Source organism: Podarcis vaucheri, assembly GCF_965113315.1.
Source record: "Podarcis vaucheri genome assembly, chromosome: 3".
NCBI classification, from domain to species: Eukaryota; Metazoa; Chordata; class Lepidosauria; order Squamata; family Lacertidae; genus Podarcis; species Podarcis vaucheri.
This window is the reverse complement of record NC_138761.1, coordinates 3,415,124-3,443,014: the sequence shown is the minus strand read 5'-3', so window position 1 is coordinate 3,443,014 and position 27,891 is coordinate 3,415,124. Positions and strand designations below refer to the sequence as shown.

The window sequence follows — 27,891 nt, the reverse complement described above, 5'->3', positions numbered from 1 at the left end:
CAGGAGGGAAGGGTGCTACCATCTTCAAATCTCTCATGGGCTTTGACGTGAAAGACGGGGCAAGCTTGTTTTCTCCTGCTCTGGAGAATAGGACTCGAACCAACATCTGAATAACGTTCTAGCAGAACCAGAGATCTGTTCAAGAAAATTGGAGATAGGAAAGGGACATTTCGTACAAAGATTACCATAATAAAAGACAAAAGTGGTAAGGACCTAACAGAAGCAGAAGACATCAAGAAGGGGTGGCAAGAATACACAGAGGAATTATACCAGAAAGATATGGATGTCTCGTACACCCCAGGTGGTGTGGTTGCTGACCTTGAGCAAGACATCCTGGAGAGTGAAGTCAAATGGGCCTTAGAAAGCACTGCTAATAACAAGGCCAGTGGAAGTGATGGTATTCCAGCTGAACTACTTAAAATTTTAAAAGATGATGCTGTTAAGGTGCTACACTCAATATGCCAGCAAGTTTGGAAAACTCAGCAGTGGCCAGAGGATTGGAGAAGATCAGTCTACATCCCAATCCCAAAGAAGGGCAGTGCCAAAGAATGCTCCAACTACCGCACAATTGTACTCATTTCACACGCTAGCAAGGTTATGCTTAAAATTCTACAAGGAAGGCTCAAGCACTGAAGAATTGATGCTTTTGAATTATGGTGCTGGAGGAGACTCTTGAGAGTCCCATGGACTGCAAGAAGATCAAACACATCCATTCTTAAGGAAATTAGCCCTGAGTGCTCACTGGAAGGACAGATCCTGAAGCTGAGGCTCCAGTACTTTGGCCACCTCATGAGAAGAGAAGACTCCCTGGAAAAGACCCTGATGTTGGGAAAGATGGAGGGCACAAGGAGAAGGGGACGACAGAGGACAAGATGGTTGGACAGTGTTCTCGAAGCTACAAACATGAGTCTGACCAAACTGCGGGAGACAGTGGAAGACAGAAGTGCCTGGCATGCTCTGGTCCAGGGGGTCACGAAGAGTTGGACACGACTAAACGACTAAACAACAACAATTCATAGACCTGCTGAAAATGTGGAGAATGTGTAATGCATGTTCGCACTCAATAAAGTGTTTGAAAATAAACTTGTATTTAGATGCATTTTACTTTAATTACATCAGTATTTTCATAACAAACAATACATGTGCTTAGGGGGTAAGGGTTTCTTTAACTAATCTAGTGGAAGAGACTGGAGTGCTAAAATCTGTGGGAAAATGATTGCTTGTACATAAGAGCATGAGCAGAGTTCTTATTATTGCAGAGTGATTTTACAGCACGAGATATTGTTAAGAGCATGATGAGCGCGTGAACACCTCATGCTAGACTAAATGATTGGCTCACGTAGCATAACACTCTCTTTGTCTGTGTGGGCAAGGGCAAGGTTGCATTCCTTTGATTGTTACTTTTGAGTACCAGACAGAGCAAGCGCAGTGCTGGAGGAGAGAGGATGATTTAGTTTTTACTGCACACAATAAACATTGCGGCTGAAGCCAAAGCTTTTTCTTCAAGTCATCTTGGTGTGAGACTGATTTTCTTACTGATGTCGAGCTGGTTCTCGACAATTGGTGCCCCGTGTGACTACCTTTGGACTCCACGTTGTTTCTCATCGTTCAGCGCTCACCACGCGTCTTTCATCCGCTATGGATCCCGGTGAGTGCTCCCTTGGTACCCCGTGTATGTGATTCTGGACTACGTTAAGGACTTATCAGCACTTATCTCGCCCGGCAAGGGCTGCAGACGCGTCGTTCATCCTTCTAAGGATCCCGGGTAAGTGCTCCCTGCTCTTTTTGCAACTCTTGCAATCATGGGGACGTCTCTATCTGCACCACAGAAAAAGTTTTTTGAAGACCTTAAATTTCTTTTGACCAGCAACAGCCTCATTGTCTCAGATGCTGATATCGTGTCTCTTATAGAAGCCTTGGATACCCACTGTCCCTGGTTTCCTCAGGAGGGGAATTATCATTTAAAAGACTGGGAAAAAATAGGACAATTTTTCCAAAACCATCCTCAGATTGATGTCAATGTTTTGCATGCCTGCTGTAAGGTTTATAAGGCTATCTCAAGATTAACTCCTACAAATCTCCTCCTGGCCGCTGCTTCAGCTCCTTTGCCCCCCCTCCCAGTCCTCATGCTGCCTTCAGAAGTACCGTCTTATCAGCCTCCTAAACAGGCAGACATTTTTCCTCCTTCGGCTCCTGTCGTCCCTCCTCTGCATTCTTCGCATTCAGCACCCCCCCTCTTCTACCTCCTCCACCCAAGGCATTTGGCACCGCTCCTACCATTCCTCTTCAAAAATCTCTCCGTGCCGCCGCTCCGTTGCTGCCTTTTGATTCTGATACTCCAAATCTCTTTCCTGTGATTGCTCCTGCACCCCCAGCCCCCGTCATGCTGACCCAAACCGATGTTCTCGATGGGCTGACGGGAGGAGGCAATTTTCTTACCATTGCCCAACAGCTAACTCTTGATCCTCAATATTGGGAGGCCACTACAACTGCTGCCCAAGAGGCTCTGGCCTCTGTCCCTGATGACAAGACTGAGCGCAATGGCCTATTGGGAAGCGTCAGACAGGGCCCTGCAAAGCCCTATGGACAATTTGTTGATCGCTTGTATAATACCTTCAAGCGGCAAGTTCAGGACCTGGCAGCACAAGAACTGATTGTACACCAGCTTGCGTTCGCTAATGCAAATGACTGTAAGCAAGCACTGTGCCCTTTGATGACAACATCAAATATAGCCATTGCTGATATGCTTAAAGCCTGCCAGTCAGTGGGCACTGCTAGCCACGGCCTGCTAGCCACAGCCTTGTCCTCCGCCGTGTCCCAAAATCCTGCAAAGGATAAAACCTGTTGGATTGACAATGGCTAAGGAAAAAATCCAGCGGACTTTACCCATTACGTACCTGGGACACAAGCTGACAGCATCTGCAGCCATTCCAGTTACGCCTCAACTACAGTTTCCTGGTTATCTTAGATTGGTGGATTTACAACAAATTCTTGGACAGCTGAATTGGATAAAGAGTTATTTGGACCTGCCCACCTCCACTTTGTCTCCACTATTTTCTGCCCTTAAAGGACATAAGGATCCAGCAGACAAGATCACAGTCACCTCTGCAATGGAAGAGGCTCTTCCACAGCTGTTCCAGTGTTTCCTGGCACGCTGAAAGGCCATCTTCACCCCTACTGCATTGGCCCCCCTTTTCCCTTGGAAGCCACTTCAACCACCAAACATCATTACAGTTTTGCTGCCTCTTGTTTGGGAAGTGAGCCTGGCTTTTAAAGATGTCCTTGCTGGACTGGCATCGCTTGGGTTTTGCCTCCTAATAGCAACCATCCCATCTGTGTCATCACGCTTCATTGGGCTTGGACTTTTGACTCAGCAGTACAAGGAGCAATACATCAGACTTATTTACAGCAAATGGGCTCCTGTATCTGCAGAAATGGTTGTGTGACTTCTTCTGGATTGTGGTTTTTACATGCCAATAATCGAGCCATGAAATATCACACAGATTGCTCGGAAACAGCCATTGGACTAATTTACCATTCTCATCCTTATTGGCATCACTTGGATTTTACCCCCCAGATTTTTTTTTCTCCTCCCTCAGGAGTCCTGCCCTATGATGTGTTCCCCTGAGCATGTACAGAGGGCTGTCTTGGAACTATTGTGGACTCTTGGCAAGGGAGGGGTGAGGGGATTTTAGTGTGTTCCAGTTGTTTCATTTTTGTGCTTTGGCATGGTTCCCGGACAGAAAGCAAGTTGCAACATGGTTCTTTAGCAAGGCTTGCGAAGACAATGGGCCCTGTTCTCGACCTTGTTGCAATCTTTTTAGTTACAGCAAGCGGAATATGCTTGGCTATTGCCTTTTAGTTGCTGAGAAAAATGATTTTGAAAAGCTTTAAAAAGCTTTGAACTTTTTTTTGGTGGTGGTATTCTAGCATTCCAGTAAATGCTTCATATAAGATTAGCAATAATATGAAGGATAATCGCATAAGTTTATTCCCTGTGTTTTTATAGTGCCTTATAGTTTTCGTTTTAATCATAATAGTAATAAATTTTTAGGTCATTATCCATATTGTAATTGGACCTATGAGTATGTTAATGGATCTTCTTGTTTTCTTAATGTTACCACTATGAGTGGTAGGCCAAAAGTCTCAGTTAATAATGTCACAACCTACATGACCTATGAACAACAAGCTGCGTGTAGAGATTTTTATGCTTGGTTCAACTGGATGAGAAAAAGCAGTGAATCTACATGTTTGCTTCAATCTGATTTATGGTTTTACTCTGTGGCACAAAAGCCTACAAAAAAATCCCTTTTGCCTTTTCTGGAACCTGCACTCTAGAAATAGTGATACCCCTGATATACAAAATAGATAAGCTCCCAGAGGTTCGTTTGCGTAACAGAAGGGAAGTATAATCACCTATTTCTCATTATACAGGAACAGCCATCTCTAGATCCCTTTTTCCCTCTTTAGGTGTAGGGATGAATTACCGTGATCTGCATAGATTGGCAAATTGTTTAATTTTAAACAAGCCTTGTTTAATTCTACTATCTTGGCTTTAAAAATGATTAACACAGAAATGTCAGAAATAAGAGAAGTTGCTTTATAAACTTTTTATGCTTTAAATGTAATCTTTGCCTCTAAAGGTGGAATTTGTGCCTTAATTCATTTTCATTGTTGCATGTCTATAACTGATCAATCAACCAATATCTCCGCTATTATTGATTATATGGAACAAATGATAACCCATAATCCTTTGAATCCACCTGAAGGTTTTGATCCATGGGATTGGTTATTTTCTTGGTTGCCTAATGGATTATGGTTAAGAAAAATATTATTGATTGTAATTGCATGTATTGTTGGTTTTATTATGGTGTGTTGTTATATTCAATGCTTGTTTTTTTTTATTTCCCAATGTACTGCATGGTGGTATCGACCACGGCCCACCACAAGGGTTACAATGGGAATTTATGTTGCAAAATATAAACGCTTAGGTAATGGGATATGCGATTTTGATTAAGGGCCCCTCTAATAATATAAACAAGAAAAGAGGGCATGTGGGAAAATGATTGCTTGTACATAAGAGCATGAGCAGAGTTCTTATTATTGCAGAGTGATTTTACAGCACGAGATATTGTTAAGAGCATGATGAGCGCGTGAACACCTCATGCTAGACTAAATGATTGGCTCACGTAGCATAACACTCTCTTTGTCTGTGTGGGCAAGGGCAAGGTTGCATTCCTTTGATTGTTACTTTTGAGTACCAGACAGAGCAAGCGCAGTGCTGGAGGAGAGAGGATGATTTAGTTTTTACTGCACACAATAAACATTGCAGCTGAAGCCAAAGCTTTTTCTTCAAGTCATCTTGGTGTGAGACTGATTTTCTTACTGATGTCGAGCTGGTTCTCGACAAAAATCCACGGGTTAGGGGGTGCAAATTACTTGCCTTGCCCCGGGTGCTGACAACCCACGCTACGCCACTGTGTATATCCCTCCCCTTTTCTGATGTAGCAATGATGTAGTGATGATGCTTAATGAACTGTATGCTGGGATAAGATAGAAACTTTTAAAAGTCCTTGTCACCCCATCCTTGGGGTTCAAAATTCCTCTTTGAACCTGTTGTGCAATAAACTTTGGTCTACAGCTATTTGCTCCGGTTGGTGGCTGGACTCCTTCCTTTATTCCGCAGGGACCCGCGGGCTCTGCCCGATGAGCTGGCTGGCTAAGCAGCCTCGCACCTAGATTTTTCCGTAACACTTCCAACTCTTTGATTCATACTAAACAAGTGCTCTTCCACTGAGCTGAACCCTTCCATGGCAATATCATGATTTGCTGCCTCCTAAAGCCCAAATCTAGCCCTGTTGTTACCAATGGTGAGAACAGCATGTTCCTTCTTTGCTTCCTCAGCATTGGGCCTCCTTTTTCCTCTTTTAAACCAGATCTCTAACTCTCTCTCTCTCTCTTGGTCAGTCATTAGCATTCCACAGAAGTTAAGTAAATTGAAAACACACTCACTGCCACGGCACTGCGAAGGAAGGAAACTGCGCTCACAACAAACGCTTTCTGCTGACACGGTCCGTCTGTCTAGCTTCCCCATGCACAGAGCTGGTCCTCTTGACTGGTAGATTGACTTGGGTTGAATCCATAACTGACCCACAGGGAATTCCAGAGAGATCGCTGGAGGAGATCTTAGGCAGACGACTCCCAGAGACGTTTTTAAATTGCCCATTGCATCGCTGACGTTGGAGGACAGCTGTCACCCTGATCCACTGCTGAAGTTCGCATTGAACTGCACCGGAGAAATCTCTGCCATGGTGAGTCGGAGACTTTTGGGTTCATATTATCGCTGCCCAGCATATTAAAAATAGGTGTTTTGTGTGGAGGGAGAGGTTGGAGTTGATCTGCTATCTATTCCTGTCTTGAAGCGGTTTTCAAATTAGGACCAACTAAGTTAGTTCTTGGTATGAACTTTCGTGTGCATGCACACTTCTTCAGATACATGCATGCACACGAAAGCTCATACCAAGAACTAACTTAGTTGGTCTTTAAGGTGCTACTGGAAGGAATTTTTTTATTTTGACTATGGCAGACCAACGCGGCTACCCATCTGTAATTCAAATTAGGAGTTGTCCAATCTGCATTCTGAGAAACCTTTAGTACCTGGAACAGGGCAGGTGTGGAAAATGCTTTTCAGTCTAACCTCCCCACAAGCAAATCAGAACAAATGTGCAATAATGTTGCCTAACCTCTCAGCAAAGTGTGTGACAAGCAAATTGGGATGGAAGCTCAATGGGCTGGTTGTCTGAAAGCACTAATGCAGGTCGAATTTGCTACTCTGCATTTTCATTAAAAGCCAGGTCATCTAAAACAAAACAAAACCCCTTACTTAATTGATCATCTGAGATGTAGTCAGTTAACTTATCTGTTAAAGGTGCATTCATTGCACAAGAGAAAAAAAGAGCAGTGGTTCTAAAGAGGGGACGCTAGATTCTTAAAAGACTGGCAGGGCAGGCACACAGGACCATAAGTCATAACACTGACTATTTCATCTGCATATGCAAATTAAGGAAATCTTTTAGGGAAAATGTAATGGGGGCAAGGGTAAACAAAATCCAAAACATCTCCCAGTGTCATGGACCTCATCAGATTCAATCATCCTCCTTCTGCTATTTTTTTTCTTTCTAAAAAACACCTGGTAATTCTAAGGCTCACGGGTCTCCAAGGTTTTGCTGTGTGTGTGTGTGTAAACAACAACAGAAACCAAAAACACGGAACGCACTGCACAAAACCAAAAGAGAATCGTATAATTGTATAGTTGGAAGGGATTCCAAGAGCCAATAACTTGTGTTTGAGTTCTCAGATGTGCCACAAACAATTTACTAAAAGCCCCAAAGCGTTTTTTCCTGAAATTCCTTCATCCGGGGGCAACTTGAAAGAGATAGACATATCAAAAGAAGTGAGGACTTTACTTATGTATGCCACTACAGCAGCAAGAATATTGATTGCACAAAATTGGAAGACTGGAGAAATACCAACTAAAGAATAATGGCAAGAGAAGTTGATGAACTATGCAGAACTGGCAAAAATGACAGATAGATTGAGAGAAACAAACAACAGTGACTTTGAAAAAGAATGGGAACTATTTATATTATATTTGCAGAAACAAAGAAAGTCAATAGACTTGATGTCAATAGACTTGATGGCAGGATTTAAATAAACATTCACATTATCAGAAATTATTAGTATTATTATTATTAGTATTTGAAATTTGAAATTATTAGAAGTATTAGAAAATGTTTATAAAATAGTGAAATATTATGGTGTATTTACTTTTATTTTTATTTTTTAGGCTTGATGTTAAGTTATTAACAACTTTTTCTGTTAGGAGATAGCAAAGTGGGTGAAAAGAGAAACAAATCAGAAGCGGAAGTTGGGGGAAACCCTGGAGGGGAGGGAGGGAGGATGAATGAAAAAGAAAAATGAATAAAATTTAAAAAGAAAGAAAGAAAGAAAGATATAGATATACAAATAAAAATCTTACAAGCAATTTAACAGTGACATAACAAATACACGGTGACGCTGACACAAAAAACCTGCACAAACTTACGCAACAGAACAAAAATCATTATCCCCCCAAATATTTATCTCCCACACCCCTGGATGTCTCTATTTTCATCAGAGAAATGTCAGAGAGCCAGTGTGGTGTAGTGGTTAAGAGCGGTAGTCACGTAATCTGGGAAACCGGGTTCGTGTCTCCGCTCCTCCACATGCAGCTGCTGGGTGACCTTGGGCCAGTCACACTTCTCTGAAGTCTCTCAGCCCCACTCACCTCACAGAGTGGTTGTTGTGGGGGAGGAAGGGAAAGGAGAATGTTAGCCGCTTTGAGACTCCTGAAGGGGAGTGAAAGGCGGGATATCAAATCCAAACTCTTCTTCTTCTTCAGAGTGTATGGAGTTATCTGAAACCCAAACCATCGAAAGGCAACCCCTATACAGTGGTGCCTCGCAAGACAAATGCCTCGCAAGACGAAAAACGCGCAAGACGAAAGAGTTTTCCGTTTTTTGAGTCATTCCGCAAGACGAATTTCCCTATGGGCTTGCTTCGCAAGACGAAACGTCTTGCGAGTTCTTGCAAGTTTGTTTCCTTTTTCTTAAAGCCGCTAATAGCTGCTAAGCCGCTAATAGCCGTGCTTCGCAAGACGAAAAAACCGCAAGATGAAGAGACTCGCGGGACGGATTAATTTCGTCTTGCGAGGCACCACTGTATAGGGAAGGTTTTTTAAAAAAGTTGTATTATGTTTTTATGTGGGACGTGGGTGGCGCTGTGGTCTAAACCCCAGAGCCTAGGACTTGCAGATCAGAAGGTCGGCGGTTCGAATCCCCGTGACGGGGTGAGCTCCCGTTGCTCGGTCCCTGCTCCTGCCAACCCAGCAGTTCGAAAGCACGTCAAAGTGCAAGGAGATAAAGAGGTACCGCTCTGGCAGGAAGGTAAACGGCGTTTCCGTGCGCTGCTCTGGTTCGCCAGATGGGGCTTAGTCATGCTGGCCACATGACCTGGAAGCTGTACTCTGGCTCCCTCGACCAATAAATCGAGATGAGCGCCGCAACCCCAGAGTCAGTCACAACTGGACCTAATGGTCAGGGGTCCCTTTACCTTTATATTTGTTGGAAGGCACCCAGATGGGCAGGGCATAAGTAGTAAAATGGTTGTTGTTAATGTTATTATGGAATAGGACACCCCTGTTTTCATCAGAGAATCGTTCGAGGGTATGTAACCATCTGCAGAAGATGAGAGAGAAAAGAGGCTTTGAACGGGAAAGGCAGAGTCCAGGGAAATACGATGCTGTGTGGTTAAGAACTTGGTTATGTGAAAATAAATCCTTTGTGGGCCAGGCATTTGGTGGCCCTTTCAAAGCCAGGGCTGATCATATGTTTTTCCTCTTTCTTATGCTTGTCTGAGATCATGTTTTTTCAGGCGTTTCCAAACTTGCTCTGAAAGGGATTCATTGTCTGGTGAATACCAGACCCCTAATGCCTGAAAAAGAACACAGAATCTCTGGAAAAATAAAAATCACAAAACCTTGCGATGTGGACAGTACCGCTCACGGCCGCCAGATGTGGTTATGGTAGCAACTCGCTTAAGTGGCATTGTTCTTATTCTTATTGAAATTTGTTACTCGCCCTTCACCCGAGGGCCTCAGGGCAGGTTGCAACTAACCTGCAACATTCATACTGAAATCTAGCATGGCACAATATTAAAAGCAGCCTAAAGCAGCTTAACATTGCGAGAATAAAGTTGGTCCAGGAAATTTGTCAAAAGCCAGGGTGAAGGTTGGATGATGTCAGCTCTTTACTGAACATCCATTCTGATTGGTGTTCAGGGAGGTTGCACAACATTGTGTCAAGCCATCACTTCCCCACATCTTCCATTGCCCCATAATTATCCTTCAGCATAATTAACCTTCCGCTTAGTTATGCATGGCATGGAGAAAGCGAGTAGAGAAATGTTTCTCTTCCTCTCTCATAACACTAGAACCGTGAAACTGAATATTGGAAGAATTAGGACAGATAAAAGACCCTCCAAGTGCCCCTATTTGGGGGTGACAGTCCTGTATTTACAGAAGCACACCCTTCAACATTACTCTGGTGAAAAGAGGGGCGTTCTAAGGCAGTGATGGCCAAACTTGGCCCTCCAGCTGTTTTTGGACTACAACTCCCATCATCCCTAGCTAACAGGACCAGTGGTCAGGGATGATGGGAACTGTAGTCCCAAAACAGCTGGAGGGCCAAGTTTGGCCATCACTGTGCTGGTCCCGTGGGTTACCCGATAGGCGAGGTCCAAGTCCGGTCCATTGTCAAAGGTGCAACGTGGAGGCAGTCCATAGTAGCTGAAGCTGGGTGCAGGGCAGGGAGCCGGGTGAAGTCAGGAACAGGCTTGCAAGCAGGGAGCCAGGGCGGGTCAGGAGCTCTGGCAGAAAAGCAGGAAAGGGCTCAGGCAAGAACTAGCAACCAACAATGTTGCTCCTGCACCTTGGGACTGGGGCTGGCCAGCTTTTATCTGCCCCGAGGCATAGGGCAGCCCCGATCCTCTGGTGACTCACCTCTCCTGGCCTGGAGGTGAGCCCTCCTCCTGCGGGAAACCCACAAGCAGGATTTGAGGACATGAGCAATCTCCCTTCCTGGAATTTCCAGGAACTGGGTTTCAGAAGCATTTCTGCCTTTTGATGGCCCTCTTCTCCATGAATTTGTTCCATACTCTTTTAAAATCACAGATAGGTAGTCGTGTTGGTCTGCCATAGTCAAAATAAAAAAATTCCTTCCAGTAGCACCTTAAAGACCAACTGCTGAATTGCAACTCATTACCAAACTTAAAACCATGGAGAGACCTGGTCTGAACAGAGACATTGGATTCTTATCCCATTATACATGACTAAGCCATTTCTCACCTTCTCACCCCTTGCCTTTTCCTGTAAGACCTATTACAGTCATTAAGAGTCGTCAACAGGCTCATCTCAGCTATCTGCCAATCTCCCATTCCCACCACCCTTCTGAGTAATACCCCTCCCCACCTTCTCACTATATAGAAGGATCTGGCAACTTCTGTTTCAGTGTATCTGAAGAAGTGTGCGTGCACACGAAAGCTCATACCAAGAACTAACTTAGTTGGTCTTTAAGGTGCTACTGGAAGGAATTTTCTTATTTTGACAACAGCAAGAACCTTTCTTGAACTACATAACTGGGAAACAGGGGCAAAGCAACTGCTTCTATACATTTCTGGAAGCCTGGGCCACTCCCACTCCCAACGTGATTGGCTGTCTAAACTTCCAACCTGCGAATCGCAAGTTCAAGGGCCAATGGCAGCGGCCCAAATCCTGAAACGTTCTGTGAATGGACAACATGTATTGAATCAGAACACAGGAGCTCAGAATCCTTAATCCAGACTTGAGCTCAGGCAAACAGAGACCACTGAATAAATAACACTGGGATCAAATCAGAAACCAGTACGGCTTCTGTAAATCCAGAACTGTCCCTGGAGAATAGGGGCATTTGGAGGGTCTGTGAATCCACAACAACTGAAAGTCCACTGTTGTTCCCTGCTCCTGTTCTTAACTAAGGCTGGGTCATCCATGCCCCACAAGAAGAGGGGACAGAGCAGGGTGTGGTCTGCTCCTGGGAGGTGGACGGCAATTCGGGACAGTTCCCGACTCCTTAATTCACATTCCCGCTGACTGTGATTCAAAGGAAGTATCTCGAATTAGAAGTTTGTTCGGATGCCATCTGGCAGCAAGGCAGGTTTTCTGGAAAAGGCAAGGCTGTGACTTGCAGGGAAACAAAAAGGCCTGCCTTTGTAGTGCGCACTTAATAGGCAGCTGGTTTGGATCATGCAAGGGAGGGAATCAGAAATGAATCGGGCGAGAGCAGTTGGCGGGCTTCACACAGCTACGAAATCCACAATGCTGAAAGCTTTGCTCAGGGAAACAGGCACCCTGGAATCCATCTGTGGGGTGAAGCATAAATACCCCTGCCAGAGAGGGGTCAGCCGTAAAACAGATTCCACTCATCCCTTTTGCAAAGTAGCAGGAAGAACATGCAGACAAAAGGCGAGCCTGCTGGATTGAGCCAATGGTCCATCTAGTTCAGGATCCTGTTCTCACAGTGGGCGGCTCACCCAGGCGCCCGAACAGCTTCCTTCACCGCTGGGCAGACCCTCCAAGTGTCCCTATTTTCCAGGGACAGTCCGAGATCTACAGAAGTCATCCCGGTTTCTGATTTGATCCTAGAATGTCCCACTTTTCCTTAGGTAAAGGCAGTGGCGTAGCGTGGGTTGTCAGCACCCGGGGCAAGGCAAGTAATTTTCGCCCCCTAACCCGTGGATTTTCGCTCCCTAACCCGTGGATTTTCGCCCCCTAACCCTAAGCCCCAGATGTTGCACCCGGTGCGGCCGGCCCCCCCTGCACCCCCCACGCTACGCCACTGGGTAAAGGTAAAGGGACCCCTGACCATTAGGTCCAGTCGCGGATGACTCTGGGGTTGCGGTGCTCATCTTGCTTTACTGGCCGAGGGAGCCAGCGTACAGCTTCCGGGTCATGTGGCCAGCATGACTAAGCCACTTCTGGCGAACGAGAGCAGCACACGGAAATGCCATTTACCTTCATGCCAGAGCGGTACCTATTTATCTACTTGCACTTTGACGTGCTTTCGAACTGCTAGGTTGGCAGGAGCAGGGACCGAGCAACGGGAGCTCACCCCGTTGCGGGGATTCGAACCACAACCTTCCGATCGGCAAGTCCTAGCCTCTGTGGTTTAACCCACAACACCACCCGCATCCCTCTCCTTTTCCTTGGGACATCCCTATTTTCATTGGAGACATGTTGGAGGGTATGGAGTTATGCAACCCCCAAGCCAAGGAGGTAAGGAACTATACAACCTTTAGAAGGCATCTGAAGGCAGCCCTGTATGGGGAAGGTTTTTAAAAATGTTTAATTTTTATTATGTTTTTATATATGTTGGAAGCCATCCAGAGTTGCTGGGGCAACCCCAGTCAGATTAGTAGGGTATGATGATGAGGAGGATGGAATAGGACGTTCCTATTTTCATCAGAGAAAAGTTGGAGGGAATGTATGGGCAGGCAGTAGGCAACAGTCTTAGCCCAGGGTGGTCCAACTCATGGCCCGAGGGCCATATGTGGCCCCCAGTGCCTTCATTGGTGGCCCTCAGCAACCTTTGACACCCCCTGCCCAGCCCTCATGCTGCTATCTCAATATTTTATTCAAGTTGGCACCCCTGCCAGTCAAATTAGATTATACTCGGCTCGATGGACCAATGGTCTTAGTTGTTACAAGGCATACAGGTAGTTATAAGGCCAATTCCTATATTTTCCATGATCCTGCGAGTTTATAGTTTAACCTTTCTTCATATGAGCCACTTTGGAATGGCTTTTTTCTGCCATGAAGGATGGTGTAGAGATACTCCCGTGCAGAGGCAGAGTGGAGTAGTGGTTAGAGTCTTGCTGTCGGATCAGGGCTTCAAATGGCCAGTCACAGCCTCTCAACCTCAGCCCTACCTCACAGCGTTGTATTGTGAGGATCAAATGGTGGGAGAACTGTGTTGGCCAACTTGAGTATCTTGGAGGAGAGATGAGAGATCAATGAAACAAACAAACAAACAAACAAACAAACATTGCTTCCTTCCAACAGATTCTGTCTCCATCTCTATCTGGCTTCATGGATTAATTAGAGCAGAACTTAATTTGGCCACCAAAACCTGCCTTTGAGTATTTTGCTGGAGGAAGCTTCTGGCAGCCAGGAGGGGCTCAGCAAGTTCTGCGGGAAGCAGTGCCAAAGAAGACTCTACCCTAAAGGCCAGCCAGAGGGGGAGAGAGAGAGAGAACGAGAAACTCCTCCATTTCCCTTGCAGGATATCGGATGCCTCTGGGGAAAATCCAGTGCGCTGGGTTCTGTCACTGAGCACCAAATGGAGTTGCTGGAAACCTTAAGAGCCTCAGAGGAGTCTGCCAGATCAGGCCAGGGGCCTATGGATGGCTGAAAAGATGCTTGTGGGAAACTTGCAAACAGGATTTCAATGCAAGAGCACTCTCTGTGGTTTCCAACAGCTGGCATTCAGAAGCATAAATAAAACTATTTCCCCTATCCCTTATCCCCCAACCCTAACCCTAATGAAGAGTTGGACACGACTAAATGACTAAACAACAACAACCCTAACAATATCAAGAAAAAAATTCCTTCCAGTAGCACCTTAGAGACCAACTAAGTTTGTTCTTGGTATGAGTTTTTGTGTGCATGCACACTTCTTCAGATACACTGAAACAGAAGTCACCAGACCCTTATATATAGTGAGAGGGTTGTTGTTTGGTCGTTTAGTCGTGTCTGACTCTTCGTGACCCCCTGGACCAGAGCACGCCAGGCACTGCTGTCTTCCACTGCCTCCCACAGTTGGATCAAACTCATGCTGGTAGCTTCGAGAACACTATCCAACCATCTCATCCTCTGTCGTCCCCTTCTCCTTGCGCTCTCCATCTTTCCCAACATCAGGGTCTTTTCCAGGGAGTCTTCTCTTCTCATAAGGTGGCCAAAGTCTTGGAGCCTCAGCTTTAGGATTTGTCCTTCCAGTGAGCACTCCGGGCTGATTTCCTTCAGAATGGATAGGTTTGATCTTCTTGCAGTCCATGGGACTCTCAAGAGTCTCCTCCAGCACCAGAATTCAAAAGCATTAATTCTTTGGAGATCAGCCTTCTTTAGGTCCAGTTCTCACTTCCATACATCACTACAGTGGTACCTCGGTTAAGAACTTAATTCGTTCTGGAGGTCTTTTCTTAACCTGAAACTGTTCAGGTTGCGCTGCTGCTGTACAATTTCTGTTCTCATCTTGAAGCAAAGTTCTTAACCCGAGGTAATATTTCTGGGTTAGCGGAGTCTGTAACCTGAAGTGTCTGTAACCTGAAGCATATGTAACCTGAGGTACCACTGTACTGGGAAAACCATAGCTTTAACTATACCAACCTTTGTCGGCAATGTGATGTCTCTGCTTTTTGAGAGGGTGGGGAGGGGTATTACTCAGGAGGGTGGTGGGAATGGGTGATTGGCTGATAGGTGTGGTAAACCTGTTGACGCCTGTTAAGGACTGCAATTGGTCTTACAGGAAAAAGCAAGGGGTGAGATGGCCAAAAATAGCTTTATCATGTATAATGAGATAAGAATCCAATGTTTCTATTCAGACCAGGTCTCTCCATGGTTTTAAGTTTGGTAATAAGTTGCAATTCATTAACTTCTCTTTACAGTCTGTTTCTGAATTTCTTTTGTAATAAGACAGCTACTTTAAGATCTTGTATAGAATGTCCTGGGAGATTGAAGGATTAAAGGCAGTAATTAAACACAGCTTGTTGGATCAGGTGAATGACCCATCTAGTCCAGCGCCCTGTTCTGTCATTCTTTGTGCGCAAAAGTCCTCTGCCTTCTTGCCGTTTCCAGCAAATGGTATTCAGAACCATAGAATGGTAGAGGTGGAAGGGACCCCAGGGGTCATCAAGTCCAACCCCCCTGGTTTTCTGGAATCTCAGCTAAAGCATCCATGACAGGTGGCCCTCCAGCCTTTGCTTACAAACCTTCAAGGAAGGAGAGTCTACAGAAGCATTGTTACCCCTGATTGGGCTAGCCTTCCCTGGGTTTGCCATCTTCTCAGAAAGCTGTCTCAGTTGGTATTCACCACTGCTTCCTGCAACAGGGAGTTCCATAGATTAACCGTGTGCTGCATAAATAGGTGCCTCCTTTTGCAGGACGTTGGATGCCTCTGGGGAGAATACCGAGTGCTGGGTTTTTTGGGACTGAATGCCAGAAGGAAAGAGGGGGAAACCTTAGCAAGGCAGATTATTTTTGTCAGGCTGTCGGGCTGTGCAGGGCACAGGTGGGCAAGAGACAGCCGTGGCAGGTGGCCAGGTGGTTCTTGCCAGGGGACAGTTGCTGGCTGCCAACAGCAAAGCTCTGATGATTGCTTTCCTGGCAGGAAGGGAATCTGGACACAAATTATTGCAAGGACGAGCTGAACGAAAAGGAGGTTGGTGATCCTAATTGCTAAAAACTGGGAAAAAGAAATTGTGCCAACAAAAAGGGAATGGCAAGACAAACTGTTAGAGTACCGTATTTTTCGCCCTATAGGGCGCACTTTTTCCCCTCCAAAAATGAAGGGGAAATCTGGGTGCGTCCTATGGGGTGAATGCAGGCTTTCGCTGAAGCCTGGAGAGTGAGAGGGGTCGGTGCGCACCAACCCCTCTCGCTCTCCAGGCTTCAGGAAGCTCTGAGCAACCCTCGGGAGACCGGCTCCGAGGGTTGCGCAGAGCTGCCTGCAGTCCCCGGCTCAGCGCAGCTCTGCGCGGCCACCGGGAGCCGGGGGCGAAGCCCCGCCCGCTCCGGATGGCGGCGCAGAGCTGCCTGCCGTCCCGGGACAGCAGGCAGATCTGCGCCGCCATCCGGAGCGGGGCGTTAAGTCCTGCCCCGCTCCAGATGGCGGTGCAGAGCTGCCTGCAGTCCTGGGATCAGCGCAGCTCTCCGCGGCCACCGGGAGCGGGGAGCGAAGTCCCACCCCGCTCCGGATGGCGGTGCAGAGCTGCCTGCAGTCCCGGGCTCAGCACACTTCTCCCCATCGCCAGCCCCACAAGCTCGGGGGACAGCGGGGAGGCGGAGCGTGCCTTCCCGCTGTTCCCCGACCTGGTTCTTCCAGCCCCGCACCTGGGGGGGGGGGAAATAAATTTTTTTCTTCTTTATTTCTCCCCCAAAAAACTAGGTGCGTCCTTCGGTATATTGAACTGGCTAGATTGAGGCAATTAGAGATCACACCAGACAAGAGTTTCAAAAAGCATGGGGGAAATGCAGAGAATACTTCGCAAAACAGGGCCCTAAAATACATACCTGGACTTGTTTTGATTAACGTCTGCAGGAGACTTTGTGGATATTATAATTAGAAAAATCTTAATAATTATTCATAAAGGAAACAGCTTCTAAGAAGTAAATAAGGAGGCCAGATACAGGATAAAGGAAGTCTTTTATTTGGTTGTTTGTATTACTGTATGTTATGCTTATTGTATGTTACGTTCACGTTTAATGAGGGTGGATTTCTGTATTGGGGGGTGGGGGTTTATGTTATCTTGCAAATAAAATTTCCAATAAAAATTAAAAATTAAAAAAGAAAAGGATCTTTGTGATGGAGGCAAGCGGCTTTATTTATGCCAATCAGCCTACAAGGTAGTAGCAGTTGTTGTTGTTGTTAATTAAATTTATATACTACCCTATGCCCAGGGCAATTCACAACTACAATAGTTAGTTAGTTAGTTAGTTAGTTAGTTAGTTAGTTAGTTGGAGAACCTCTGTCCTGCCTTTTCATAGACTCATAGAATTGTAGAGCTGGAAGGAACCCTAGAGGGTCATCTAGTCCAACCCCCTGCAATGTGGGAATCTCAGCTAAAGTATCCATGACAGATGGCCATCTAACCTCTGCTTAAAAACCTCCAAGGAAGGAGAGTCTACAGCCTCCCAAGGAAGCCCGTTCCACTGTCGAACAGCTCTTGCTGTCAGAAAGTTTTTCTGTATGTTTAGTCGGAATCTCCTTTCTCGTAGCTTGAAGTCATTAGTTTGGGGTCCCAACCCCCTGGAACAGCAGAAAACAGACTTGCTCCACCTTCCATGTGAAAGCCTTTCCGATATTTGAATTGGACCATCCGATCACCTCTCAGTCTCCTCTTCCCCAGGCTAAACACCCCAAACTCCCTTGACTGAGTTCTTCTCTCTTTTCCCACACTGGGAAAAGCACTGGGCTTGGAAAAACAGGTCTGAATGTTAGCATATAGTTCTGTTCCACCTTAAAAGGAACAGGCATGACTGTTGTGTGCCACATGCCTGTTTGCTTCCAGCACAGTCTGCTGGGAACTTCCGTTTGTATATTGCTTTTGCTGTTGCTGTTTTGCTTGGAGACGAAGGGAAGCAGACATGTTTTTCCTTTGTTCCTGAACTATGCTGAATAAACGCTGTCTATAATGCTCACACATGTCTCTGTCCGTCACTTCCATTGTGAGGATTTATTCACTCTACTGATAAGAGCGGGCACAGCTTCTGAACATATCGGAGGCTCATGCCGCTGATTGATGCTATTCCAAGGGAGTCCGGTGTTCACCCGGCTGGTGGCTGGAGCCAGCTGGGGGCCAGCCCAATGCCCCCGTCTCCCCGGTAGCATCCCAACACTGAATTCAGGTGTAACCACCCCCACCCCATCTCTGATAATAGTGACTCGCCTTTCCTTTTTCCCAGGTTGCAACAAGACCACTCACGGTTTGGAGTCTGCTGCTAGGGCTGAGTCTTCTTATACCTGCTCAGAGCAAGGAAGAGGAATCACTGGGCAACGCCACGGTGAGACCAACCCCAGAAGATCGTGGAGATCAGTCCCCAAACCCAGACTTTTGCGACTTCACATTTCACATCCCCTGGTCTGGGAGCTCTTGCATGCAGACGACCCAGGCAACCACCACGCCAGCCTCCCAGGAAGAGCTCGACCATCTCAAGATCTTGTTGGAGGACCTTGGAGGCAACCTGAAGAGCCTTCAGGAGGCTGCAGCTCTGGAGGCCGGCCAGTCCAGGTACCAGGACATCGTTTCCCAAGCCCTTCCTGATGTGAGAGAGGCCAACGGGGAGTTCCATGAGATTCTTGGGAAGTTCCTGCAGGAGCTGGAGGAACACATCCATGCAGATGACCATCTGCATGCAGAGGACGAGAAAAAGAAGTAGGTGCTTCTTCACAACAGATGCTCTTTTTGAGGGCTTAGCAATGGAGCACAGAGCTAGCTGCTTCGTGCATCCTATATAATCCTCTGCAGGATTAGCGGGAGGGTAAGTGGAAAGGAAGGAGATCTCTTGTAAAACTGGAACCTTGGGTCAGCCAAGGAAGTAACTATTGGCAAAACCTATTGGTGTTTCGCAACTTTCCGACTAGTTGCAGGACCTTAGCCAGACCTAGCAGAGCACACACAGAATCCACGGAAGCAATTGGCGACTTGGCTGCAGACAGGATAGACGAAGCAGGAACCAGGAACTTGTAGTTAGGTGTTTATTATATACAGTGGACTATTTACAGGAACAGCACACTGATCTTTTGCTTCCTCTCTCTGACACGACTCACAACTCCTACACTGACACACAGAACTACTGAACTCCTGAACTCCTGAACTAACACATTCCAGTTAGTAGGCCATTAATTATCACTCCCTTGAGAGAGCTTGACCAATCAGGGAGCTGTCTCCATTCCTCTGTTATCACCAGGCAGACTTACTCCTTCAGATTGCCTTCTGGCTGTCTGCCAAACCTTAATTGACTCTGTGTGAGTAGCTGCATGTACACAGTTTCCCAACAGTAACCAGCAGGCAGAGGAAAGGAAATCTTTCCTTCTCAGGGCAGGGGACACATTGAATTCAGCTCCTTCTTAAAGGCAAACTTACCTGGTTTGCGCTTTCTGAAATTATTATTATTATTATTTTATTTATTTATACCCTGCCCATCTGGGTGGCACCCAACAGAATATTAAAAACACGATAAAACATCAAACATTAAGAACTTCCCGATACAGGGCTGCCTTCAGATGTCTTCTAAAAGTAAGATAGTTGTTTATTCTTTTGACATCTGATGGAAGGGCGTTCCACAGGGTGGGTGCCACTACCGAGAAGGCCTCTGTCTGGTTCCCTGTAACTTGGCTTCCTGCAGTGAGGGAACCGCCAGAAGGCCCTCGGCGCTGGACCTCAGCGTCCGGGCTGGACGAGGGGGGTGGAGATGCTCCTTCAGGTATACTGGACTGAGGCTGTTTAGGGCTTTAAAGGTCAGCACCAACACTTTGAATTGAGTACGGCAACCCCAGAGTCGGCCACGACTGGACCTAATGGTCAGGGGTCCCTTTACCTTTACTAAAATGAATGGGCATTAGACACAGGGGAGCCCAGAATTTAGTGATACACCATCTGCTTTGCTTGCTGAATGCCCCGGGTTCAATTCTCAATGGCGTCTCCAGAGAGAACCTCTCCTCAGTGGCTTTAAAACTTCAGTGGCACCCTGTGCGATGCCAAAATTTGTTCCCTCCACTGCCTCTTGCCTTCCGTTGTTCGCCATTATTGCAGCGCCCCTGGCGGCACCCTCTCAGCTCGGCGCGAGCCAAGTGTGGGTAATTGGTCCGCACTCCCCGAAATCTGCTGCTGCCCTGCTTGAAATTCTGGAGAGCTGCTGCTGGTCCGTGTGGACTTCTGAATTGCGGGAATGTTCAGGGTGGCAGGAGAGGATGTGTTGTTTATTACTGCCCTTCCTAACTTGTGCTGGCAAGTTCTTTTACTTAGCAGAGTTACATTCCCATGGCCAACTCTGGGGTTGCGGCGCTCATCTTGCTTTACTGGCCAAGGGAGCCGGCGTACAGCTTCCGGGTCATGTGGCCAGCATGACTAAGCCGCTTCTGGCAAACCAGAGCAGCGCACGGAAATGCTGTTTACCTTCCCGCCGGAGTGGTACCTATTGATCTACTTGCACTTTGACGTGCTTTCGAACTGCTAGGTTGGCAGGAGCAGGGACCGAGCAACGGGAGCTCACCCCGTTGCGGGGATTCGAACCTCCAACCTTAGAATAGTGTAGAATAACATTAAATACCAGCATATAAAAATTAAACAGAAATCTACTCTTAACAATTGCAATAAATAAATAACAATTGCAATAAATAAATAACAATTGCAATAAATAATAAATAAAAGAACAGCAAGCCACAGTGCATAAAATGTTGTTGTTTTTTAGTCGTTTAGTCGTATCCGACTCTTCGTGACCCCCTGGACCAGAGCACGCCAGGCACTCCTGTCTTCCACTGCCTCCCGCAGTTTGGTCAAACTCATGCTGGTAGCTTCAAGAACACTGTCCCACCATCTCGTCCTCTGTCGTCCCCTTCTCCTTGGGCCCTCCATCTTTCCCAACATCAGGGTCTTTTCCGGGGAGTCTTCTCTTCTCACGAGGTGGCCAAAGTCTTGTAGCCTCAGCTTCAAGATCTGTCCTTCCAGTGAGCACTCAGGGCTGATTTCCTTCAGAATGGATACATTTGATCTTCTTGCAGTCCATGGGACTCTCAAGAGTCTCCTCCAGCACCATAATTCAAAAGCATCAATTCTTCGGCGATCAGCCTTCCTTATGGTCCAGCTCTCACTTCCATACATCACTACTGGGAAAACCAGAGCTTTTGCAAATTGAGAAGCAGAGAGTGGAGGGTGGAGCAAGGCAGGAGGAAAGAGGCCTTGCCTGATGAAGTCTCTCCCCTCTCCCCTCACCAGCTTCCTTCTCCTCCTCTATCGCAGCCATTCCCCCATCAGACTGCTCCTCTTCGCCCCTGGTGCTGCTGCTAGGAGTCTGTTCCTCTGAATCGTCTTCCTGTTCATCACTTGCAGAGGGGGCTATGACATTGGAAAGCAGATCTGGAGAGTTATATCTGTGGGAAGAGCACAGGGTCTTGTGTTCCCTCTTCTGATTGCTCATAAAAGCCCACAACACCTTCCTCTTGTTTTTTTCCTGTTTTGGTAAAGAGAGTTTCTATGTTTTCTCCCTCATCTTCTGCATAGGTTAAACGAACACTTGCGGGGAATGGACAGGATGCTGCGTGTGACCAGTCACCTGGCCGACCAGCTGGACCAAGCATCCCAGGACCTCCTGGTCAAGATGACCAGCCTTTCAGAGAAACCAGCCACCCGGGTGGAAGGAAGCGCCCTGAAGACGTCTTAACCGCGCATCCCGTTCTCTGTTCGCAAAAGCATTAAAAGAAGGGTCTCAGCATTCATTGTGGAATCGGTTCCAGTAATTTTTTATTTTTTCCCCGTGTGCACGTACTTTCCTCATCTCGTGGGGGACACTAGGTGGGTCACCTCTTGCTCAGAGAAGCCTCATCTTTTGCAGTTCTCACGCACACCTGCACAGTGCAGGAAAACCCCACACGACAAGCAGTAAAGGTAAAGGTAAAGGTAAAGGGACCCCTGACCATTAGGTCCAGTCGTGGCCGACTCTGGGGTTGCCGTACTCATCTCGCTTTATTGGCCGAGGGAGCCGGCGTACAGCTTCCAGGTCATGTGGCCAGCATGACTAAGCCGCTTCTGGTGAACCAGAGCAGCGCACAGAAACGCCGTTTACCTTCCCGCCGGAGTGGTACCTATTTATCTACTTGCACTTTAACGTGCTTTTCAACTGCTAGGTTGGCAGGAGCAGGGACCGAGCAACGGGAGCTCACCCCGTCATGGGGATTCGAACCGCCAACCTTCTGATCAGCAAGTCCTAGGCTCTGTGGTTTAACCCACAGCGCCACCTGTGTCCCTTACGACAAGCAGTACCAGGTGCTAATTCTGGGCCCTAGGGTAGGGGTGGAGGGTAAATATAAATATAATAATAAATTTTTATTGTTACCTCACCCTTCCGGGTTCAGAAAACCGGGCTCAGGGTGGCTAACAACAAATTTCAAACACTTAATTGATGCAACAAAAAGCAGCATAAAATACAGTATAAAACGTGAATAACAATAATTCAGAATTCAAAGATCAATTTAGGGGGGAAATCCATCCAATAGGGATTTTAGGGATTTAAGAAGGCATCCGTTTCCAATCCAGCCCATAACTGTCTCACACAGCACTGTTTCCATTCTGCTGCATTTCCTCTTCTCCCAAAAGTGATGCTATTCACCTCCCTGCCTCCTGTGGCAGAATTCTGTTACTTACATAAATCATACCTGTGATTCCTGCATCACAGGGGGTTGGACTAGATGACCGCTGGAGTCCCTTCCAGCTCTATGATTCTAAGAATGTCAGCGTAACTTACATGCAACTTATATATAATACACAGCATCTTCAAGTAGGGCTCTTCCTTTCTGAAACCATGGAGAGCATCCGCCAGCCAGTGGGGGCAAAACTGAGGTTTTATGCATGAATCATAGAACTGTATGGTTGGCAGGGACCCCAGTGGTCATCTAGCCCAACCCCCTGGTTGCTATTGTTGCATTTATATCCATCCTCTCCTCCCAGACGCTCCTGGCAGTGTACATAATTCTCCACCTCCCTGCTTTATCCTCACAACAACTTTGCAAGTTAGGCTAGGTTGAGATGCAGTGACTGAAAGTGATCTTTGTGACAGAGTGAGGACCTGAACCCAAGTCTCCCAGGTCCCAATTTGACACTCTAACCACTCCACGGCGCTGCCCCGACTCAGGGTAAGTCAGAAGGGACTTGGGCAGCTGTGATTGCCTCGCCACCTCTGCCCACCTACCGCCTAAAATGAGGCTCATGGTGCCCCATCCGACACACAGCTCCAGGCACAACCCCATGAAGGCTGCCGGGCTGTGTGCTGCAGCAGTTAGAGCTGTGGGAATGTTCAGGGATGCAGGAGAGGATATATTGTTTGGTTATAGCCTTTCCAACTTGTGTAAACAAGTTCACAATTTAGCAGAGTAACATTCCCCTTTTTAAACTCGCAGCAGATGCGTTATCTCAGGCTTGCTAAAGCCTCTATAATAACTGTTCTGGTATTTCCCCCTTATTCCTTCATAAAAGATAAGACATGACACAGTCTTCTATAAAAGTATAAAAAGAGTTTACTCACTCACATTCTGTTCACAGTCGGATCCCAGAAGGCAGACTTAGCTTAGAAAAGTAACATACACCTGGAAACTATCTCATAAGGAGACAGTCCCTAGGCAGATGTTGCTTCTTCGATGCATGTAGTCAAAGAGAGAGAGAGAGATGGCTACCCTGCCCTGTGCTTTTGTCGTTACCTGCACAGGTGAGGCCACGCCCACCTCTAGTCACATGCAGAGGAAGTATGTCCCAGCCCAGAAGGAAACAGGAAGCTGACCTGCTGGCTGGACAAACATCCCTCCCCATGTGTAAACATGTTCACTCTAGGAATGTTGTACTTGACTGCTCTTGTGTTTCACATCCCACAAGAGCATCCGACTAGGAGCCGGGAGAGCAGGGTTTGAATCCCTACTTGGCCATCGTGAAGCTCCCTGGGTGAGCGCGGGGGCCGGTCCCTGCCTTCCCCGCAGGGGTTGTTGTTCGGTGAGGAGTGGGGGTGAGCCACATACGCCACCTTGAGCACCTTGGGGAGGAAAAGGTGGAACATAATTGCAACAAATTAATCAATATCTGCGCTGCTGCTCCCGTGGGGAAGCTGGTGTCAGCCGAAATATTGGCATCTTGTGTACAGGGGTATTTCAAAGCTCCTTTGTAATTCTCCCCTTATATTCTTTTCAAAGCTGCCTCGATCCCTCGCACGAACTCCAAGCCCTCCTTCCACACTTCTGAAAATCAATTTAAGGGAGGCTGGGTGCTCTGAACTCCCCCCCCTCCACCAATTGATTCCCCAGGGACTCAGCAGATCATCCTTCCTTCCTACATCCTCTCTCTGTGCTTGAGCAGAATGATAAAGATGAATCAATACCTGGTATCAGGAGGCAGCGTGTGGGTCTCTCCCCTCCTGAATGGGGAGGTGTTTGGTTGACTGCAGTGCCCCCTGGCGGCACGTTTTGTTCCTCCAAAAGGCTTTTGCTGAAAAATAACTCCAAAGCGCTGCATCTAGCTGCGCTCCCGTGCCATACCTGTCTCACCTTGCCTGCCTGGTTAAATCTTTCAAATCAACTCAGTGCTGTAATGTTAATGAAAGCAAGCAAAGCAGCCTGGCGATCTGGCCACGATCCATTAAGGGCTACCCCACAACAGTTGCATGGAAACTAAGAATTATATTTTGGTCGGAAACCCCAGAGAGATGGGACCCACTTTTACTTCTGCCACTTACAGTCCCAGGCAAGTCACTATCTGTCAACCTCCAGCTGAGAAAAAAAATAAAATACTAATTGGTCCACCTTGCTAGGGTGTTCTGAGGGTGAACACAACAAACTAATGGCCAAGGCATTGTGATTGTGCAGTGTTGTTAAGCCCAGTGGCGTAGCGTGGGGGATGCAGGGGGGGCCGGCCGCACTGGGCGCAACATCTGGGGGTTAGGGTTAGGGGGCGCAAATCCACGGGTTATGGGGCGCAAATCCACGGGTTAGGGGGCACAAATTACTTGCCTTGCCCCGGGTGCTGACAACCCACGCTACGCCACTGGTTAAGCCGTCCTGAGCTGTGCTCTAAATGGAGAGAAATGTCTCTATAAATCTCTCTCCAAAAGCTCAAAAACTCCTACCCTTTCCGTGAAGCCTTTGGACACCCCACACCCCAACTTCAACCAAGTCCAAGGGTGCTTCTAAATGGGGCGCTGAATATTGCAAACGGGCCGTCAGATATAGCAAACCCAGGTTGTTGCTGGGGTTTGTTATAAAAAAATCTTGCTAGATCTACACTTGGAACATTTGAAGCGGAAGTCGACAGTGCGAGGCTCTGATCGGCTGGCCCTTGTGACATCAGCAACACACACACACACACACACCCTAACCGGTTTTGCACTTTTTGGAAGTTTTCTTTTTTTAAAAAAGGAGGCCAATAGATTACCGAATTCTGTAACCTTTACACAGACCAAACACATGGAGGAAATGCCAGAATGGTGGTTGAATTTGTGCTCAGCAGTTTGCTGATATGCTTGGCTGGAATGGGTCACCCCCTTGGTGCACTATGCAATTATTTGCAATTACAGTGGTACCTCTGCTTAAGTACTTAATTCGTTCCGGAAGTCCGTTCTTAACCTGAAACTGTTTTTAACCTGAAGCACCACTTTAGCTAATGCGGCCTCCCGCTGCCGCCAGAGCATGATTTCTGTTCTCATCCTGAAGCAAAGTTCTTAACTGTTAAGTTGTGGGTGAACATATCAGACGACACAGCGATTCTCCAAACAGCTCTTGTTTATTCACAGGTCATAACTGAACTGAACTGAAGGGTTCAGCCAGCCTGCTTATATAGAGCTTCAGTACAATGTAACTGTAACAACTTTCTGTAACTATCCAATCACTGAACGTCACTTTCAATCCCTTATTTGCATATGTGGACCTGAGTGAAAACTATCTACAGTATCCCCCTGCTGGCCCAGGGTGAGAACTTCAGTACATAACATTAACCCGAGGTAATATTTCTGGGTTAGCGGAGTCTGTAACCTGAAGCATCTGTAACCTGACGCGTATGTAACCCGAGGTACCACTGTATCCTCAAGACCAGCCTGTGAGGTAGGCCGCTCTCTAAGCCAGGCACACTTTGGACGAGCCGGCGATGCATCTCCAAGATCTATTTGTCAGCATTTCAGAGCCCATAAATTGTGTTTCTATCCCACCTTTCTCTCCAAGCTCAAAGTGGCGTACGTGGGTTTTCTCCTCGCTGCTCATATAATCCCCACCGCAACCTCGTTAGCATGAGAGAGGCAGTGATTGCCCCCAAGATGTCACCCCGGGAGAAATCGAGTGGGGTTTCGAACCCGGGTCTCTCCCTGGTCCTAGCCCGACGCTCTTAACTGCCGTGCAATGCTGGCTCAAAGCTACCCATCAAACCAAATTTCGACTCAAGCTACCCATCAAACCAGCCCAATGCGAACAGTGGTCCTTTCCAGCAATGCTAGACTCCGGGGGTGAACCCCACTGACTTCCAGATGGGGTGAGCGGGTCCCTCCTGGTTCGTGGAGCCTGTGCGTCCACCCCAAAGCGTGTCCTGCCCCCATGGGTGCTGCTGATTTCGGATTCCACGCCGGATCTCTCGCAGCCTCCCCTCCCTTCGCTCAAAACAAACCCCGTTCCGAACAGATGCGTAGCCCTTGCCTCCAGAAACGCCTGCAGCAACAAAAGGCTTAGGGGGAAATCGAAGCAGCCCGGGCTGTTGTGGGTCTGCAGGAGCCCCCGAGCAGTGTGCAAAGCCCCCCTCTCTCCGGTTCCTGGGGCGGCTAAGACCCCAGACCCTCCTCCCTTCCTCCTTGTCCCCCAAAGGGGGAGGGCACAGCCCAGAGCCTCCGCTCCGCTCCCTCTCCCGGCCTCTGTCGTCACACCCGGAGTGGGAACCTTTGCAACAGCTCGCTCTTTTCCACCCCGCTTGCAAGGAGGAAGGCTCTCTGCATCTGGACCACCGCGGGAGGAGCATCCCCGGGACCGCTTCGCTGTGCAGAGCAGAGAAACGAGGGTGCTCTGCTCGGCAACTTAAGGGGAAACTGGCAGCCAGGAGCAGCAGCAGCAGCGCGAAGAGAGATGTGGGTGTCATTGTGAGCGCACGTTTTTCCCCCTCCTTCCGAGCTCATGCCGGCCGCCTTGGCCGAAGTGTTTGGCTGTGCGGTTTGAGCTTAGAGGAGCAGCTCCTGGAAGAAGCCGGGAAGGTTGCGCTCAGAGCCTTAGAGGGTCCGGCTGGCCAGGAAGCGAGCGGAACCTCTCCTCCTCCCGACAGGTGAGTGATGCTGTTTTCTTTGCCACGGAGCAGACGGTGGAAGGGAGCGCAGCGCTTGACCGCCAGACCCTTGGTCAGATCTGCCCTCTTCTCCACCCCACTCACCCCTTCTGCAACCGCTGCTCGTGACCCTCTCCTCCCGTGACAAAGTTGGCCCGTGCAACAGACGAAGGGAGGAGCAAAGTTTTAGCAACGTAGGGAGCTGGTTTAGACCACTTCTTGATCTAGCCCAGTGGTGTCTGCACGGGCCGGCAGCAGCGGCTCGCCAGGGTTTCATGCAGGGGCGGTTCCTAGCCCTACTTGGAGGTTGAACCTGAGAGCTTCTGCATGCAAAGCTACGGTCCTCCTCTGGGCATGATCCACCGGGGAAATCTCCTTTGCAACGAATGGGAACTGTGCTAGAGTGGGGTTGCTTTTTGTGGGTCGTCCCCCCCTGCATTCTTAAAATAAATGCAGGATTTATTTCTTGGCTTAGATTTATTTACTTCGATTCCTATG

General features: G+C 47.6%; 2 protein-coding genes across 2 annotated transcripts in view; both read left to right on the top strand.

The window, feature by feature from the left end:
• The first annotated feature begins 6,007 nt into the window (after positions 1 to 6,007).
• LOC309529595 (uncharacterized protein) lies at positions 6,008 to 21,842 on the top strand. The gene is made up of 3 exons (XM_082217985.1): positions 6,008 to 6,311; positions 18,311 to 18,780; positions 21,628 to 21,842. The coding sequence occupies exons 1-3, from the start codon at positions 6,309 to 6,311 to the stop codon at positions 21,785 to 21,787; spliced, it is 633 nt and encodes a 210-aa protein (XP_082074111.1). The 5' UTR covers positions 6,008 to 6,308; the 3' UTR covers positions 21,788 to 21,842.
• Positions 21,843 to 27,381: 5,539 nt separating this feature from the next.
• CHRNA2 (cholinergic receptor nicotinic alpha 2 subunit) overlaps positions 27,382 to 27,891 on the top strand; it is a 33,226-nt gene continuing 32,716 nt past the window's right edge. The window contains exon 1 of the mRNA XM_082217669.1: positions 27,382 to 27,393. The gene's annotated coding sequence lies outside the window, so the exon portion shown is untranslated. The remainder of the gene's footprint in view (positions 27,394 to 27,891) is intronic.